This window comes from Phlebotomus argentipes, unplaced genomic scaffold (genome assembly GCF_947086385.1).
Source record: "Phlebotomus argentipes unplaced genomic scaffold, Phlebotomus argentipes genome assembly scaffold_4, whole genome shotgun sequence".
Taxonomy (NCBI): domain Eukaryota; kingdom Metazoa; phylum Arthropoda; class Insecta; order Diptera; family Psychodidae; genus Phlebotomus; species Phlebotomus argentipes.
In genome coordinates this window covers 6,120,854-6,133,380 of record NW_026776174.1, presented here as the reverse complement: position 1 = coordinate 6,133,380, position 12,527 = coordinate 6,120,854, and the positions used below count along the sequence as shown (strand labels likewise).

At 38.1% G+C, this 12,527-nt stretch overlaps 2 protein-coding genes across 6 annotated transcripts in view; one reads left to right on the top strand and one right to left on the bottom strand.

Moving 5' to 3' along the window:
* The window catches only part of LOC132258294 (G protein alpha o subunit), a 31,804-nt gene that overhangs the window by 7,297 nt on the left and 11,980 nt on the right, over positions 1-12,527 (bottom strand). For all 5 annotated transcript variants that reach the window (XM_059755548.1, XM_059755549.1, XM_059755550.1 and 2 more), the window contains exons 3-5: positions 12,061-12,103; positions 10,725-10,866; positions 10,188-10,348 (exon numbers count right to left, since the gene is read on the bottom strand). In XM_059755548.1, coding sequence (XP_059611531.1) covers positions 10,188-10,348; positions 10,725-10,866; positions 12,061-12,103 — 346 coding nt within the window. The remainder of the gene's footprint in view (positions 1-10,187; positions 10,349-10,724; positions 10,867-12,060; positions 12,104-12,527) is intronic.
* On the top strand, positions 3,229-10,166 carry LOC132258298 (probable cytochrome P450 49a1). Its single transcript, XM_059755557.1, has 9 exons — positions 3,229-3,441; positions 6,893-7,058; positions 7,497-7,577; positions 8,221-8,337; positions 8,490-8,566; positions 8,842-9,037; positions 9,112-9,447; positions 9,500-9,681; positions 9,741-10,166. The coding sequence occupies exons 1-9, from the start codon at positions 3,240-3,242 to the stop codon at positions 9,977-9,979; spliced, it is 1,596 nt and encodes a 531-aa protein (XP_059611540.1). The 5' UTR covers positions 3,229-3,239; the 3' UTR covers positions 9,980-10,166.

The window sequence follows — 12,527 nt, the reverse complement described above, 5'->3', positions numbered from 1 at the left end:
ATGATGTGGCAACTTTGCCATGTGCAATGCAATAGTGCAAATTGCAATTTATCATTTTGGCAAGGTGGGTAAAGTTTTCCACCAAGTCATCATCGACTTCTGAAAAGTTTTTTGAAAAAAAAGGCACCACAGACACTTCAAATTGAACATTGCCATTCATCAGAGAGGAATTCTATACATTTTCTTCGTCCGTAAAGCATAGTGTGCGGAGGCTCTCCTTTCTGCCACAACATGTTGCATAATAAATCCATTCATCATCAAACACCACCACTTGTGCCTCGGAGAATAATATTTAATAAAGTCCGCGTGGACTTGGGTTGGCGGAATTGAGGGAATTATAAGCTCATTTTGTTAAGATTTTCCATTAAGTCACTCACTCTGTCTCAATTTTTCCCATGGAGCTCAAATTAATGGCAGAATAATTGGTCCAATGAATGGGCAAAGTGTTTCCGAAGATTCGCCCCTTCTTCAGACTTTTCCCTTCATGCATCGTGCTGAGCATTTTATTTATGACATGCGGATGCCAAATTGCATTGCGAGAGAATCTCTATCCATCAGCGACTCTCTGAAACCTTCTTCTGCTCAGCAGTTCATCGTACAATCACTTTTCGATTTCAACCCAGAATTGAGTTCTCTTGCATTACGAAATATTCATCGCACTCAGCCAATGTTCAAAGCCGACAGATCCTCCAAGGCATGTTTTGCACGCCGCGAACGGGTTTCAGATGGAAAATTCACTTCAAACGGTGGTTATAAAAAAGCAACGTAGGTCACCTTATTTGAGACGTTACCACTCAATCTAGTGGAATGTCTAATGGAGAAAATTGCCTGCTAACATAGTCTCTGCATCGCCCATACTTCTTACACACGTGTTTTTTTTATCGCTTTGCAGTATTGAAAGGAAAATCTCTTATGTGATTCATTATTGAGAAGTGCGCGCATCTCAACATGAATTACCATCGTCAATGTTAGGTAATTTGTTTCTGAGAAAATCTCCATGTCTTTCTTACTGATTTACACACTAGATTTAATGATGCGGAATAAAATTTCAAGAATCTTAATTCCAACTATTTGCATCTCGAATGATCAAGATTTTAAGAAATCTTGATTACAGACTCATTTTCGTCTACTGAAAATTCACTGACATTCACCTGCCTTTCGGCTATAGAACATCCTCAAAATTAAGTGAACTTCAATGAAACCACCAAGTTAAACACACAATTGCCCTGCTTTCACACTCATAGATGAAAACTATAAGCAAAACAACAATTTTGCAATATATCTTCTCCATGCCAATGAATTCTGCATGACTCGATATTCCCTTGCAATTTCTTCTCTCTCTTTGTGTCTGTGTCTCATCAAGAAAACGGCAAAAATTGAAGTGAATTTCTAAGCTCTCATGAGCACCAATAGCACGAGTCTGTCGGAGAAGACAAGAGCCGCGGAGCAAGAAAGAAAAATGATAGACTCTGAGAGAGTCCATGCTCTTCGGGTGAGTGTGTGAGTCTCGGAAAAAAGTGAAACACACCGGTGCTCAAAAAGCCACGACGAAGAAGGAAAAAAGTTTTGGCGGGGCGCAAAACAGCCGCATTAGGCTTTATTTAAGCTTTGTGAATTTTTCCTACCCATTTCATTTGCGGCAATCAACGCGGTGTGGCGATCGCTCCATCGACTTGTGTGAATATTGATCTTTGCTGAATCAGTTGCCAAGTGATCAATGTGACAATGTGAAGTGATCTCAGGAGGAATTCAAGTGAAGTGTATTTGAACATTCGAGAGCAACTTGTAAAGAGATATTTTCTCTGCAAATTCACGCTTATTTTGGACCAATTTGAGCTCGGATTATTTCCACTCAAGGTGTTTCGCCCAAACAGAGTGTGTAGTGCCAAAGGAAAAGTGACTGTTATGCGGATATAGTGAAGAGAATAATTTGCACAAATCATTAGTTGAGAAAGGTACATCATGGTTTTTTTCTTCTTAATGTACGAAACCATCATCGGTCTCCCTCTATCACACAAAGATAACCTTTTCCATATTCCATCAAACCACAAAACTATTTCTCTTTTTTTCATAATCACACACGCACACAATCTGAGATGAAAAAGAAAACCTACTTTTTCATGTATAGTGTGTGACTTTTTTTTTCTGCCACTATAAAATACCCAAAAATATTATCAATAAAGTCTCGATGATCGTCGCGCATTTCAAAGTCAATCTGTTGTGTAACACGGACACATATTTTATTAAACTCGTCTTTAGGAATCGAAAAAGTTTGATTAATGCCATGAATTTTCACTTCTCTCAATCTCACAGCTTGGAAGCAAGTGTGGATGTTGAAAAACCGCATACATTTGCTAATAAAATCTTCCCACTTTGTCAGTCTTCGTCAACTTATTGCACTCGGATGCCATACAGAAGCACGATGAATTAATTAATAAGGCACGCAATCATTCTCTTGCATGTTCTCACCTCTTTTCGGGTTAATACAACCAAATGGGTAATGCTATTTGCATATCGCGTTCAAATGCAGACACTTTTCTCGTGCAAATATTTGGAGTGAGAGCGAGAAGACAAAAAACAAATACTATTTTTCAGTGATAAATGTTAACAGTTTTCACTTTTTCCTCGCCCATTCTCATGTCTGATGTCAGTTTTTATGAAGATGAGAGAGTTTCCCTCTATTGTAGAGACAGAGTTGAAAATGAATGAAAAAAGTACTTTTTATATGTCACACTCTTTCTTGTCACAGTCAAAACCTGTACGAATTGATCAGATATTACAACACTGATGATGATAATTTTATTCAAACCAAATAAAAAGGTCAGTGTGCAAAAATTCGTGGTTTCTGTGTAATTTCAAGAGCATCTGCCAAGGCTTTCAACCTTCACCATCCGAATCCAGGACTTTCACTGCATCCTCGGCACAGAAAAAGCTCCCAAGTCACTTTTCTGGCACATTCATAGGCCATCAACCCATCAAGAGCCGGACAAAAAAGAAGTACATACCTTGCACTTCACACAAGGTTACTTCGCATGGCAATCACCGAAAAAAGAAGTGCCTTTATTGCTCAGCCAAAATTCACTCGAGCAGTGTCATTAACTCACCAAAAGCACGTGTATCCGAAAAAAGAGGCGTGAAATGCACACCTGGAAATACTTTGTGCAACACTGGAATGTTTCTCCCACAGTCCAATTGATAAATTTGTCTCTCTGTGCCCTTTTCCAGACAACGACGCAAAGATGTCGAAACGAATTGCAGATTCTCTGATGAAGAGAACCACATACTCTTCAGCAGCCAACATCTTGGCTAATGATGTAATGGGTGTCGATGCACGCTCACACGGTCAATCGGACTTCTCCCTGGCGAAGCCCTACAGTGACGTTCCAGGACCCAAAGAGCTCCCCTTCATTGGCAATTCATGGAGATTCCTCCCAATTATCGGTGAGTAATAACAGATTGCACAAGCATGCATCCTCTCGGCAATTTGCCCGGAGATGTTAAGGCATTTTAGGCATGTATGCACATAAATTGAGAACTTCTCTCACACTCCATGTCGTGACTTCATTGACATTTCCATTGCAATGTGCATTAGAGACCGATTCTACCGCTATTGGTTACATCAAAACCAGTATCTATACCCGCAAAAGTCACTTCCCATCACGTCATCACATTGAAACCCAATGCATTTGTCATGTCTTCTCCACAGAATAGAGTTAAATTGTCGTTAGATAACAAATATTTTCCCACTTTCTCAGTGGCCTATTTTAAGTGTAAGTCAGAAAAGTGCACAAAATATTGCAACGACAGGTCAATGTTCCGAATAATAATAGCACAAAATAAGTTATTTTTAGCTTTTTCTGTTATGGGCAATATGAAATTTAATTGTGAATAAAAACATTTGTATAAATTGTTTGTGGGAACATAAATTGATTGTGGGAATTAAACTCACGAGAGATTCAATCACGAAATTTGGTAATTGCGTACTCAAATGCACTTTCAAAACAATAATATAAACATATAATAAACGACAAGTAAGGCAGTAGGACGGATTTATGCAATTCTTCTCAATTGCAATCTCTATCTACAGTGTCACATTGAGAATCTTTATCAACTCTTCATTGTGGAGTAATACAATTTCACACGCTCTCCCTTAAAGTTCTCCGCAATCACTGTTCAATTTTAGTGAATATTTGCTAAAGATATCACACAAAATGTGAGTCCATTATGAGTGATTTTGTGATGGTTTATCCCTCAAAAATCACTCAACATCGTAAATTTGCTCTCATCATTTTTGTGATATGAATAAATAGCCATTAAACTAATATGCAAATTGCCTTTTCGTATGGGATGGCGAGTGTGGCACACTGGAGAGCCGCGACATATGGATAAAAAAGAGTTGCGAAAATCGATTTTCCTGCATTATGCTGATGTGTATATATTGCTAGGGTATTTTAACACAAAATGGAAATTTGTTTGATTACACACATAAGAAAGAGAGTCTCAAAACGGTACAATGTTGAGCGAGAGAGATATATAACGCTCTGTGTGTGTTGCCGTGTAACCATTAGTAAAGTGACACGCAAACTTTTCCAGAGAGTTCCACCCTCAATAGTTTTTCCCATGCCATTTGCGCAATCATAAAAAATAGACCCACAAAATCAACTTTGGCACTTACAAGAGAGTGAGACCCTTTTGGTGACTCTCGCTCACACTAAATTGAAGACCTTGTGTGTCTTTACAATTGCACAATGGTGAGATGATTCCTTTTCGCTTCGTTCAATATTTAATTTATAGAAAATCCAACGGCGAAGCACAAACATAGGAGAGTCCCTTGCCACTTTTGGCCTGTAATCATCTCACATTAGTTGTCAGTAATAGAATTTTGACGATGGTAATCTTTTACTGAAGGTTTTGCCGGTGATTTTCTCAACAACCTCCTCGCGAGTTGTTGACTCTCATTAGATCATATTAAAATACCCATGGCAATTTATTAAACAACTCATACTAAATGAAACCATGAACATAACCATCCCAAAATAAGGCCGCTTTTCCCTTTCTAGAGAATAACAATAAATCAAAACTCTATCAATTAGAAATGCTTCAATTGCCACTTTTTTATTGTAACTTTATATAGTGATTACAGTGCTAATGAAACGAAAAAAAAAATTATTAGATAATTTTTCTTTCTGGTTTCTTTTTAATTCACCGACACACACAGCGAAAGGAAAAAAATTCAATTTGTCTAGACAAAAAAGAATGTCTAATATTTACAAAATAGAAGTAAAACTATATATGTATAAGAAAGCAGTTTAAATTGCTTATGCAATTTCCCCAAAAATAAACTCTCATTTTAACGGACATGCACACACTCCCTCATGGAAAAAGCAATTAATATTACATGACACCTTTTTTCTCCCTTTTTCAACCGCGTTCTTCTCTGATCGCCATCTATTGAGATGAGACGCGACGGATGATCAATGTGGAGAAATTTCACTTTTACTACCAACCATTTTTCTCCACAATGCGCACCTCTTTAGCATAAGCGGCACACATAAGGAGAAAAAAACGTGAGAATAATGTGTGAATCAGCTGACTTTGAACTACGCCAGAAGCGATTTTTTCGGCAGGCGAAAGATAATTTTTTAGCAATACACGCAAACACTTCCTATTGTACAAATCATATAGATTGAATCAGAGTGGAATTTACTTCCTCGCGCGATGATTAAATGTCAATTATAAAACAATTTGCAGTGACGATTTGAAAGGATAGAAAAGATCATTCGTCAAACTAAATTACACCTGACAAAACACAAACCGCACCAACAAGTTTCATACACTTTCATGCGTACAAAAGTGCAGTGGCAATGATTTTGTTTGACCATCTCATTGGTATAAATTCTTGCACATTGCAACAGTTTCAACGTGCTCTCGAGAGCAAAAGTGTGATCTTGTGCGCGCATAAGTTGCACAGACATTTCACCTGAAAACCCAACCCGTCAGTGTGTCACGCGCATTAATGCTCGCACAAAAGCCTCATAGACAAAGTCCGCTTATGCAACACCACGACATGTATCAAGATGCTCATGTTGAGATAGACAATCTTTATATAATATTAGATGCGCAGGTATTTAACGCATCACAGAACATCGGATACAGATTGAGGAGATTGAAACGTGAGTTAAGCGCTAATGCACATCAAAAAGTCCCTTCGTAACACATTTTAGCTAGTTCACACCCAAAGAAAATTTCCAAAAATCCCCATAAACAGTGCTCAAGTGTCCTTTTAATCGGAAATCCAAGCGACAAGAACTCGCTGACATAACTCATATTTATGCATAGGAACAATTAAATCATTCATGGCAAACCGGCCATGTAATGAGAGACCCCAATATTGAGTAACACGAGAATTGAATATACAAAACTGATATAACCCACTGTTCAGGTGAAGCATCTTTCAATTTTCAAATAGAAAAGCCATCATCAAAGAAATTTCAACTATTTGTTTCTATACCATAAATGCGTTTAGATTATCCAAGAGACTTTTACGACGTGCAAAATACACTTGAAGCTCAAAGACACCCGAACGATTCTCAGCACCTTTTTTCCCCTCTGAAATTCATACCATGCAAAATTAATCTTTTACATAATTCATCATCTCGTGGAGACAGTTTTTTTCTGTACCTACTTCTGCGGCTCAGAATCAATTGTTTGCGCTGTTTTTTTACAACACAATTGCTTATTATACAATAATTTCAATTGATTTACACAGTGATCATTTTCAGTCAAGTATTTCAGTGGGTTATTGAACTTTATGAGATTTGGGTGTTTTGTTGTGTTGATTGAAATTTAACTGGGAGATAAAAGTCATTTTTTTCTTGTCTCATTCTCACAGGCCAGCATCGCATTCAGGATTTGGACAAATTAATGCTAACACTTCACGAGCAATATGGAAAAATCGCCAAAGTCGGTGGTCTTATCGGTCATCCAGATCTACTCTTCGTATCAGACGGCGATGAAATCCGTAATGTCTTCCGTCGTGAGGAAGTTCTGCCGCACAGGTAATTTCCTTACACTTCCACCTTCCATCACTAAAGTCCACGCCAAACAACATTCAGTCTAATTTCCCCAAATGGATTGAAGGAAAATCATGCTCGACGCTCTCCTCCGGAGACTCATAATCGATTTTCATGCATACATATATTAAATTTTGCAAATAAAAAAGGGCCCCGACAAAAAATAACACTCTTTCCCCACGCACTTTCTACCTTGTTTTATTGGTAGTAAATCCGGGGTATAAAACAGTAAATTTCATTGCCATAAATCAATATTATGCTCCGCCATAGTCTTGCCTTCCCCACAGCAAAAAAACCAGCGATTGATATCGCGACAAAACAACGTTTGAAGACATAACCCATAATCCTAATAGCAGAAAATTTCCACAAATCTCCTTCTTGAGCAATAACGCAATTTTATTTTCCCAAATATCATCTTTTCAGACCATCGATGCCCTCTCTGCATCATTACAAGGCGCACTTGCGACACAATTTCTTCGGCGAAACAGCAGGATTGATTGGAGTGTAATTATTATATTCCAGAAAATGGAATATCCTTTCGCCAACATGCAACACCACACCCTCAATTGCAATTAAGTGTGTGTTTTGCATGTTGAAGAGGAATTATCTGCTATTTTACCGTATTATTTTCTTATGGCACATTTTATTTACCCATTTTACTATTTCCAACAACCATTTCTAAACCATCTCAGCCTGTTCTTCCTGTCCTCCACACACAATTAAATTGCGACAACAATTCCTCAGTGTTTCAAACCCACAAATCCAAGTGTGTGAATTGCGCACCGTCCACGCAAAACAACCATCACAATATGATAAGAGATGTTTCTGTCGTAAACAGCAAAATTTACATTTTAACAAATATTCTATTGTGAAATAAGTTAAAGATTTTGCCATTTTAATTGAGATTTTAATGTTAGTTTGATTGCATTTGATATTTGCTAACCGCACAAAAAGTCTTCACTTCAATCGAAGCGCGGAAATATCGAATCTCCACAGAAAAACCACATTTGCCTTATCAAATATCACACAACGGTTCAAATTGAATAAGCAATCTCTCAATTGACTTTCGAACGGATGGTGCGGAAAATTCACACCACACCTCGTTTGCTCCGCACTGGCATATTAAATAGATGATGTTATTTTGCAGACACGGTGAACGATGGGATAAATTTCGTGCACAAGTTCAGCATGTGATGCTCCAACCGACCACAGCTCGCAAGTACATAGCGCCACTTAATGAAATTGCTAGTGATTTTATGGAGAGGTACGCTTTACCCATGAATTGACTCCCCCTCGACTCACCATTTTCACTTCTTTTCCGCGATAAAATCAATTCCGTTCGCTCTGATATGCAATTCTGCTCTTCCTCATGGCTATAAGCTATTTTGCAATCATTCAACTTTTTCTCCATTCTAGAATCCATGAAATGCGAGATGACAACAACGAATTACCAGGAGATTTTCTCCATGAACTCTACAAGTGGGCTTTAGAATGTTAGTATAAATCACACAAGTTATTATTTCCACATTCATAACAACACAATTTTAATCATTTTGCCACAGTTGTGAAGTGAAAAGAGTAGCGCAATATCATGCAATCAAGACACTTTTATGAATTATTCACTGCAGAAGAACATAGCAGAAAACATTCTGATGGAAAAAATCAATAAGAGCCTTTCTTGAAATACCACTGCAAAATAATTCATATAAGGAATGTCTGCAGTGCTAACAAATTCCCTTTGATTCACCCTTCTCACACCCAATTTCAGCTATTGGGCGAGTATCTCTGGACACACGCCTCGGTTGTGTGACTGGAGATGGTAATCTTGAGTCAAAGAGAATAATTGAGGCAATTAACACCTTCTTCTGGACGGTTGCCGAGGTGGAATTGCGAATGCCAATTTGGCGGATTTACAAAACAAAAGCCTACAAACGATACATTGGGGCTTTGGATACATTTACAGAGTAAATTAATTTGTCTAATTGCTCAAAATGCTCAATTAGTCATCTCAAATGCATTTCCCTTGTCCTCTGCACAGACTCTGCATGGAAAATATCAATCGTGCAATGGAGAAAATAGCACAAGATCCAACTGTGAAGAGTGAGGAGAACATTTCCTTACTCGAAAGGATCGTCGAGAAGACAGGCAATCCGAAGATTGCAGCAATTCTCGCGATGGATCTGTTCCTTGTGGGCGTTGACACGACATCAGTGGCCGTCACATCCACAATCTATCAACTGAGTCAGAACCCAGAGAAGCAAGAAATCCTCCTTAGGGAGTTGGAAAGAGTGCTACCAAAGAAAACATCACCAGTTGATATACAAACACTTGAGAAGATGCCCTACTTGAGAGCGTGCATCAAAGAGACCCTGAGGTATGCCAAATTCCTTCTTGTCCTGTAACTTTCTCATGCTCCTCCTTTGCAGAATGTATCCCGTAACCATTGCAAATGGACGAAGTTTGCAATCGGACGCCATCATAAGCGGCTACCACATTCCGAAAGGAACCCATGTTATATTCTCCCATTTGGCAGCATCGAACTCTGAGGAATACTTTCCAGAGCCACACCGCTTCATCCCCGAGCGCTGGATAAAGCGCGGCGAAATGGGTAAAAAATTTCCCAAACATTTTTCCACACTATTTTCACACAGGCTTTTTCTCCCACAGAGGTTTCCTGTCCGCACGCCGGTCAATCAATTCACCCATTTGTGAGTTTGCCCTTTGGATATGGGCGTCGAATGTGCATCGGGCGACGCTTTGCCGAAGCTGAATTGCAAATACTGCTCTCAAAACTCTTTCGAAAGTATCAAGTGGAATACAATTACGGAAAATTAACATATAAAGTCATGCCAACGTACTATCCAGAGCAGGAATTGAAATTCAAATTGACAGAACGTCTCAATTAGGATCGCTTTCATTTGATTATCCATCAATTTAAGTTGCTCTTAGTTTGTCTATTCCAAATTATCTCTATATTGATGGATAATAATGAGACTCTACAAATCGTTCTTAGGCTATATTAGGCTACTCGTCTGTGCACAAAGCACCCACAATTGGCAATGAGGAGAATTTCGCTTATAAATAAAATGATCATGTAGAAAAAAATGGACTTACTATTTAGCGGAATCGTTCAATTGATATTCGTTGCTTCTTGAGAAACATTCTTGTACACCGGAGTCTTGCCACAGTCTTTTCATAGCCGCTAACAGGTCTTCTGAGAAGGGTTCCGTATCGTGCATCCTTTGGACAACATCAAACACCATTTTTGCATCACTCTGCAAAAAAAGTCACACATGAAATCATAAATTTTTACCCATTATCAAGACAAAAGGAACACGAAAGAAAGAATTACAATTGTTCACGACAGGAAGTCGTGTTGGTTGTTGAAAAAAGTGAAATTTAATTGGAAGAAATATTGTCGAAAATTAACTCTAAATATTCATTTTTCCACCCATTTTCTGCCCATTTACTTCGCCAAAAAGTACCCCAACAACATTCCCTCTCACTCTCTCCATCTAGAGACAGAGAAAAACACATGAATAATTTATAATCGCTAGTAAACACACATACAAGAGAAAATAGGCAAATTTTGGCACACGATCCGAAAAAGGAACACAACCCAAAATTGTGGGGTGAAGCACGGAAACTTACCTCCCGCTCATTGTTGCCATATTGAATATTTAAATTGGGCATCGCCCTTAAAATTGCAACTAGTGATTGTATTGTGTTGCTGTACACGACTGGTCGATACTGTTTGAAGTCTTCAGACGTGAAGCCACTTTCGTGAATAATTCTGCAAAAACACAGAGAGAGAGAAGAAGAGTATTAGAATTAGGGCACACAAAACTTCCTTCCAATGTGCGCCGGAAATTGATGAGGAAATCTTTCGGTGTGTGAGAGAGAGAGAAGAGAAACAAAGATGAGAATTTAACTATTAATCAAAACTATTTTTTTCCTTTTTTACAATAACACCAACTCAGCTCACATTGTGTGCCACTGGAAATTTATTTTTATCACGCCACTCATTCTCTCTCTCACACTACTCTCGAACCCACCCTCGCGTTGCCCACCAACTATTTGTTGATTTCAAGCGCGAGGGTGGCGAGAGAAAGAAACCACACATAAATAAATAAATAAAACCAAATTTGGTCTTTTGTACTTTCGCCTTTACCCACCCGATCATAAAACACCCACTCTTTCACAAATTGTCCCACAATTTCTGGGTATATTTTTAGGCAAACCATAAAAATTAAATAGACTTTGAGGGTGATTTTTCACATCTCTCACATATTTTTTGGATAAAATACTAAACTTTATGAAAAAATAAAACTTCAACTTTGCTTAAACATCATATTCACCAATAATGACACTCTCATTATAAGCAGATGAGCTCAGAAGTCACGTGACAAAATATGTTGCTGGCAAAGGTTGCGATTCATACGGCAAAAGCCAGCACTTATTACATATTTATGAAGGAGGACTGGTGAAAATTGAGAAAGTGGAAAAGTTAAAAAAATCTCCCCACTTGAGCATATTTTCCGTCACAACAGTCAAACCATTGACAGAAAGTTGTGTGTTTAATGAATGAAAAATCTGTCCTTGCACAAAGTGTGTGTGTAAGTTTGGCGGCATGTAATTTATCTGCCATTAACTCTCTAGTTGGTTCTCAGTGACTTTCTTCTTCTTCTTCTTCTTCTTCAACGGCAACAACACAACAGAAAGACACCGCAGTTTGAGAAATTGTATCACCAAATTATTCATGCGTTGCCCAGGAAAGGCATAAAAAGAAACATTAATTGACGAGGAAGTAAAAGCTTCCACCAAATCGTCAATCATTCTCCCCCATCAGTGAATTGTATTTCAATTCGAAGGGTGTCATTAGATGCTATTATTTTAATTCACTCCTCTTCTAAGTCATTCACGTGATCGTTGGCCTCTTAATTGACTGACATTTTTGTGGATCAAACTTTTCATATTGTATACTCACTTCATCTGTTTAACGATTGTACTTTTTCCTGATTCGCCAGCCCCTGAAAGACAGAAAGACAACACATTAGAAACGACAAAAATGACATAGAAATTCATATAATTTATCTCATTTATATAAAATTTGCAATTATATTCTCTGCATTAAATGACCTGCAATGCAGCAGTCCAATGTGCACATTTAATTGCACATACAGGGAGAGGCGGGACTTTTAAGTACACTGCACTTTTCAGCAGCACAAAATCTTGTCACTTTCACATAGAAAATATCTTTTTTCAGCATACCAATCATAATTTTGGGGTAAATCCAAGAATCTGCCTAACAATTTAACTCAACCTTTTCACTTTTTTCTAGAATATGTCGTCAATTCAGCATCGTTGTATGGGATAATTTTCCTCTCAGTGTTTTTCCCACTTAGCAATACTTGACCATCAAATTCCTCTTGTTCGCTATAAGAAATTTTTACG